Source organism: Typha angustifolia, chromosome 15 (genome assembly GCF_048772165.1).
Source record: "Typha angustifolia cultivar Huaian chromosome 15, ASM4877216v1, whole genome shotgun sequence".
Taxonomy (NCBI): domain Eukaryota; kingdom Viridiplantae; phylum Streptophyta; class Magnoliopsida; order Poales; family Typhaceae; genus Typha; species Typha angustifolia.
The window spans coordinates 7,985,372-7,992,564 of NC_133253.1; the positions used below are offsets into that span (position 1 = coordinate 7,985,372).

The 7,193-nt window shown below is 33.0% G+C and overlaps 1 protein-coding gene across 1 annotated transcript; it reads right to left on the reverse strand.

Moving 5' to 3' along the window:
* Positions 1 to 386: 386 nt before the first annotated feature.
* On the reverse strand, positions 387 to 4,045 carry LOC140779907 (probable beta-1,4-xylosyltransferase GT43A). The gene is made up of 3 exons (XM_073125235.1): positions 3,297 to 4,045; positions 1,808 to 2,096; positions 387 to 713 (listed from the first exon to the last, which is right to left on the reverse strand). Exons 1-3 carry the CDS (start codon positions 3,947 to 3,949, stop codon positions 564 to 566), a joined length of 1,092 nt encoding a protein of 363 aa, XP_072981336.1. The 5' UTR covers positions 3,950 to 4,045; the 3' UTR covers positions 387 to 563.
* Positions 4,046 to 7,193: the final 3,148 nt, after the last annotated feature.

Consider the following 7,193-nt stretch of genomic DNA (forward strand, 5'->3'; position numbering starts at 1 on the left):
ATTTCTACAACACTTTAATTTGCTAATCGAGTTATAATTTTTTGTTGAACAGACTGCCATCATCGAAAGCAACTTTTTACTAAAACTCACCTAGTCTCATCAATTTTGACTTATTTGGAATTAAAGCTTAATGCAACAACCTAATAAGGTCAACAACTCTAGGTTTCGTGGCACCACTATTTTGCCCCTGAAACAATTTAGTCAACCACAAAAATATATATATATATATACTCTGCTCATTTTCTCAATGAATTGATGGAATATAATAACTTCTTTGCAAGTATAGTATAAAAAGTACAAGTCAATTTATACATACATGAGAAAGAGGAGGTTTCTCCCAGGAAAGAAAATTTTATGTGGTGATATGAAGAGACAAGGGAAAGATATTGATCAGAGGTAAAGAATATAAATGAATATTAATAAAAATAAAATTAAGGGGGAGATTTCTGATCCCTCCCAAAGAGACACAAAAATTTTAAGAACCAAGGAACCACCTTAATTTCTCTCATTTACATAACCCCCACTCTTTGGATTCCCTCCTGCTTCCCCTTTTTCCTTTCTTTCTAACTCCTTGTTTGGTTTTGGATCAATGGGGGAGGGGTGGCCCTTGGGATATGAAGATGCCATAGCATGATCTGAGAGCAGTCAGAAGGGATGCCCTTCAATTTAGAGTCATCTTCTAGGACCACTTCTTGAACAAACTTGATGGAGTCCTGATATTAAATTACCATAAGATAATGAAGTTAGTTAGAATCTAAAGAAAATGGGTGGTGGGTGAAGAAAGCATCCAAATGTGCTGTCATTCCTTTCAGATACTTCCATATTATAAGTCCCAATAGTTGGACTCTTTTGATAGGTAGCATGACTCCTATATTGGATGTTCTCATTGTGATATTAATGGAGAGACAAAGAAAAAGAAATTCTTTCTTTCCTTTTAGAATGCATACTGCCCCTAAATATTTATGTGTGCAAGAGTAGAAATTTGAACTTAGAGAAAAATTATTGGGTTTGTTTGCCAATCCATGGGCAGTGATGGAAAAATAAGCTTGAAACCTGTGAATTAGAAAATTATAGATCTGGACAACATTCTGGTGTACACAGTGGGTAAAGCTAGCAACCGAGATATTTATAAGATTTAAAAACTTGGGAATAGAATAATTGCACCACATACATGTGGCTAATGATGAACAAAGGTGCTTTAATTAAGATTATAGAAGACAAATGAAAGACGTCAGCTTAAATAAGATATATCAAGTAACCCACCGTTACACCTTAGGAGTCAAATTAATGATTGCAACCACCGACCCAACAGCTAGCCCAACTCTTTACAAGGGAAGGTTAAGGTAAGGTAGCAACCAATGTCTTCAGAAACAATTTTAATTTTATAAACAAATATAAGTTTGGCTTCTATATATGTGCCTTGGTTGTCTATAGTAAGGTCAAATGAAAAGATACAAGTTATCTCATTCACCAATATACTGTTCAAAAGTCAAAATATCATATATACTATTAAAAGACTAGGTGGTCCAAGATAATGTTACTAAAAGTTATAAAATGTTATGTTTGTCCTTACAAAATGTCATAGTAAATTGGGTAATTAGGTTTAAAGATTTCATATTTTATCGATAAATCTCATAGTACAATTCAGATAATTAAGGTTTAGGTTATTCAGATTGATATGTATTGCCTTTTGCTTTCCAGAAACTATCAATGGGGAAAAAACACTACACAAGGTAAAGATTACATGAATTGAAATGTGTAAATTGTCTATAAACTACTCAAATTAGGAAGGAGATCACAGACTAACCTGTGATGTGTCTGGCAATGACGTTGATCGGCCCCATCTCTCGGGATCCCATAGTACTGAGCTATTGAACGCAAAGCCAGATATGTTAATCTTGGAAGGCTTTGAGCCTTTGGCTACTACGTTTTTGTTCACGTTAGTCTGGGCTAAGGAAGTCGGGGGTCTTTTGCTACCACCACTTACATCCTTTAAGAACCATCCTGAGACTTTTGATGAACTACAGATTGGCCCCTCTACCACAACCTTCTTCCTCCCTGCTGAAACCGTCGCCACAGGCCATGCACCAAAAGTTCTGCAAAAATTGGATGGCACAAGAAGTCATGTTAGGAGAATTAGTAAGCATTGTAGTTCTAGATGGAAGATAACATGAAAGTGGAGTTTACTTATATATATATATATCAGAGTTAGGTTTTTCGCATATTTTGCACATGTATACCTCTTAATACCTTGTTTTTTGCATGACCTACTCTCACATAATGTTATTGGTCAGCAGTTAAAGTACGAAAGTTTTAACAGTGAAAAACAAAAGTAGGTTTCATTTTTATGCATGCATACCCCTCAATCAAGGTATTTTATCTTTTTGTTATCAAGTGGTTGAGATTTTAGTTATTCTCTATCAAAAAGCAATCTGAGAGTACCACTAATTAGAGAAACAAATTTGGCATATGCAATCAAGTAAATTAAAGGAAAATAGAGTGACATACAAGCTATAAAGAACTCAAATCACAATTATAAATGCAATTCTGGCGCTGTTAAGGGAGGAATGTACATTCCATCGTCATTTCTTTTACGACAACCGAGTAGGAAGCATGTGAAATATGTTGGAAAGTAATCAAAAGAGACGAAAGAGTTGGCAGGTAACTGCTTAGTAAAAGAAACAGCTTTATCTACCAACAATCCTTTTTACTATGAGGAGGTATTTAGAAGGCTTCTTTTATTAGCTTTGTTATCATTCACCAAAGGAATAAAAGAAAAATTAAAGGAGTAGATTTTATATTCCTTCCCCTTTCCCACACACATATATTTTAGCAAAGACCAAATTTCATAATTAGAAGAATTGAAATATCTAAGTCTAATGAAATATCTAAATTCTATACTTTGAGAAAGGAACACTAAATTTCATAACCAGTCACATATTTCTCAAAACTATATTAACAAGGTTATGATATCATCGCCAATTTGTGTATATAATAAGTTTGCAGTTGTGGTTGTCATGTTTCTATCACTTTTTTTTTTCAAAACAAAAAAAAAAGCAAATATTTTCTATTAATCTAACCAAAAACTAAATTGGTGCCGCAAAAAGACGAAATGATCGACTAAAATTGTAAAAAGGTCAAACAAACAGGCTGGAATCTAAAACTTGCGCAATTTGCATGACATGCACACCAACTGTTTGCTAAATTACCAAAAAAGAACAAATTTCCCACCGAATGAATTCATTTCAAGCAAAATTGACCTGGAATTAGAGAAGAATAGAGGAAAGAAAACGTACTCGATCTCTCTGATCTCTTGGAAGAACTGGAGATCATAAACATTGGCCGCCGCGGCGAAGTGCACGATCCCGGAGAGGCGGTGGTGCTCGACGTGGCTGAGCGCGACGTTCCTCTGGTGGTGGACCTCTTCGCGGTAATCGGTGAAGTTCTCCGTGAAGGTGAGGTGGCGGTACATGACCCCGGTGCCACGGAGCACCGCCGCAGCGGTGCCCGGCGCCTCGTCGTGGGCCTCCACGACGAGCCACAGCAGCGGCGGCGGCACCAATCTCAAAGTGTGCGCCAGTCTCATCAGCGAGGCGGGCTGCTTCGGGTCGCCGGATCGAGTGGTAGTAATGAGGATCAGGTTGCGGCGCGGGTTCGAGTCGGCGGCGTCGTCATCCGCGGGGAAGACCTCCGGGATCACGGGCGGCGAGTGGGTGATGTTGGTGGGTGGAATTGACAAGTGGGCCTTCGTCACAATAGCGAATTTATGTGGGCGGGGGGAGGAGGAGGAGGAGGAAGAGGAAGAAGAGGAAGAGGAAGAAGAGGAAGAGGAGGGAAATTTCGGGAAGAAGCCGGAGGAGAAGCCCATGACGAAGCAGAGGGAGAAGTGGAGGAGAGCCTTCTTCCATAGGTGAGATTTCTTCTGCTTGGATCTATCAAAGGAGCTCATTCTCTCTCTAGTTTCCTCTCTTTCACTCTAAAATGGAGCAAAGAGAGAGGAGGAGGAGGAGAAAGTGGGAGGATTTGTGAGTGGGGGCGAATGAGTTGGAGAAGAATAAAAAGGTTGGAGTCCCACGGCATTGCACCGCACAATGTTTCCCAGCAGAATGGCAGGGGTATAATAGTAACTTCCTTTTAATATATATATTATATATATGGGGTGAGATGGAAAAGAATAAAGCTGGGTGTCCCACTGTATTGTTTTCTCAAGTACGGCAAAAGGTTTCTGTCCTGCAACCATAGGGGTAAAAAGGTAATTTATGTCTATACGAGAGAGAACTTTCAGATTTTTCATTTTCGGACCAAGTTTTCATTTTATTTGCATAAAAGATATAAATCATCTTTGTTTTCTGGACCGTTAATATTTTCATTGCATGTCATATTTTCCTTGTTCTTTCCTTCATCTTTGCTCTTTTGGTTAAGTGGTGAACATAGAGAAGGCTGTTACGTATTTAATGCTTTACTCAGGAAGATTGCATACAATAATAAATGACGTATAGAATAATAATAATTTATGTCAAAATAACTATAAATTAGTGAGACTTTTTTGTAAAAAAATACTGTTACGTAATTTAGGTAAAACTACTAGTTAGGTAAATTAATTATGATCTACAGTAGTAGTACAGACTAGGAAATAAGTAAACTAAAAATATAAGTATTTGATAACTATGAATACGTAATAAAACTATAAAATACAAAATATAAGTATCCAATAACCACAAATTATGTAATAAATCTACGATACTTAACATCAAGTTAACTATTTATTACTAACTACAATACAGGTATGCCTAACAAAGTATAAAATGTATTCAATGTAGTTAATAAATAACTTGCACATCTCTCATTCTTTTCATATGTGCCTGAGGACAAAGTTAGAAGAAAGGAGTAAAATATTTTTTAAGACTCACTTAAAAAATAGAAATTATTGGTATTTTTATTTTATAACTAAGTTTTTTATTGCATACATTCTTATTTTTAGACTTAAAGATAAATATAATACTGATATGGATAGTTTTGTAGATCAAGGTAAGGATTTAGTATAGATTAAACAGTTTTGCATAGTTCGATTTTACCGTCAAACGTGCATCAACACATGGATCGCTTTTATTGATGACTTTAACTAGAATATCATCCTAACATACACTTAACAGTACGTCCGAACTAACTCATTTAAAATTAACTCACACTGAATTCTAATACATATAAATTATTTATTTATTATTTTAAATTTTGTTATACAAATAATCCTAATTATAAACTAAATTCTAGGGAAGTCCCCTGATGTTAGACTCATAGCCTATGAGACAACCACCAAACGTTTCAAGGTATTAAATGGTGTGTCATTAATTATTAAGGTTAACCAGAAGATGAACCACTCGAAATTTTAAAATCATATTTATTTACCGACAGGGGTGATAAGGTAATGGACGGTTCTGATTTTGTGTCGGCAGAATCATGGGTCCAGATCAAATCTCTGTTACTGATCACTAGATCCAAATCTCTCCATTATTAGATACGGTGATGTAATGCCCTTCAACATTACCATGGTACGGCTGGGAATGATGCTTTTTCTTTTTAATCCCACAATATTGGACATTTTATTATCAAATTTAGATTGAAATTTTTATTAAATATATTTTATCACTATTAATTTTTTTATTAAATTTAACTGAATAAAATTAAAAATAACTAAAATACTTTTATCGTGTTCATTAGATAAGACACGTAAGTTTGTGAGATAATATCGTTAAATAATTAAAATAATTATATTAAATGTTAGGGTGATTTGCATTTTTGGCTTAATTAAAAAATAAAAAAAAATATTTTTTATATTATTATGGCATATTATTATGTCTAATCGAGTGTAATGTGCATTTGATACAGTTAATAAATAATAAAATATTATAAAATGGAAAATCAACATTATTTTTCATACAAATCACCCAAAATTTTAAATTTATTAATATTTAATCCAAACATAAATTTAAAAACATCTATCAAAATCATCTTGTGTTTTTGGTATGTTATTATTCACACTATACTATATTAATATTTATCAATTAATTTTTACACATTATTTTTGATGTCCCAAGAACATTATAATATTAGTTAAATTAATTGTAAATATAAATTTATCTTAATATCTTTAGTGAGTTTCTAATATTAACATAAAATAAAAAGTAAAACTGAATTTTAAAATCAAATAAAAGATATTTATGATAGGATATTTAATATATATCCAGTATCGCTGCTATTAAGTTAAAATTAATTCAGGGTGTCTCTAATAATACTTCTTATAATTTATATAAAACTATATCGGTGTTAAAGTATATTATTAGTAATTTTATTAGTAATTAATATTCTTATATTTTTAAAACCAGAGAAATAAAAATAAATAGTGTTCATCTTTTCTATTCACTTGGTCAAATTTTCTCTTGAAGCCAAAGGAAACGTGACAGCAGAACTACCGGTCTACCAACTTGTTAGTTATATTATATTATTGAACAACAAACTCTTTATAATAATAATAATAATAATAATAATAAGGAAAGCCATGTCTCTCTCTTAATCTTGGAGGTTAATTTTAGGGGAAATTAAATTTTACCCTATTATGGATATGTTTTATATTTATCTTACTCGTCTATAATTATATTTTCTCATTTTATCTCATTATGGTTTAGACTCTTATTTTAACATGTTGAATTTAAAATTTAATTAATATTATTTTAGATATATTAAAAAGTTTATTAAATTATCTACAACTTTATCTCTAATAAGTATCTTCAGATTTGAATACGATGAAAAACAAGTAACGATCAATCTAATATTAATCATAAAGTGACACAAATTAGGCCTGATAATAAGTGATTTTTCTTTAAATTTTTAATTTTGAATCCACATCTAATCTAATTGGGCCACTCATTTTGCCTGCGGAATTAAATGAACGGTAGGAATAAAATGGTGCAATTCTTAAACTCACATTAATTGAAGATATTTATGGCATAGAAGAATGGTGATCATAGTTGATTGAAAATGACACACTTAATTTGGACCCAAATCATTTCATGAAAGAGATGTTTTAAGTATAAGTTCGATCGCCATCAATCTTTCAATCTTTCATTTACTTTTTGAGAGTAACAACTTTAATCTTGTAGGTCAAAGAAAAGTTAAATAACAGATGTTAGATAGCA

Excerpts from the sequence above, each read along its gene's own strand:
- LOC140779907 (XM_073125235.1), bottom strand. The coding sequence starts at position 3,949 with ATGAGCTCCTTTGATAGATCCAAGCAGAAGAAATCTCACCTATGGAAG. Across the intron at positions 2,097-3,296 it reads CAAGAGATCAGAGAGATCGA|AACTTTTGGTGCATGGCCTG; the intron begins GTACGTTTTCTT and ends CAATTTTTGCAG. Across the intron at positions 714-1,807 it reads CATTGCCAGACACATCACAG|GACTCCATCAAGTTTGTTCA; the intron begins GTTAGTCTGTGA and ends ATTTAATATCAG.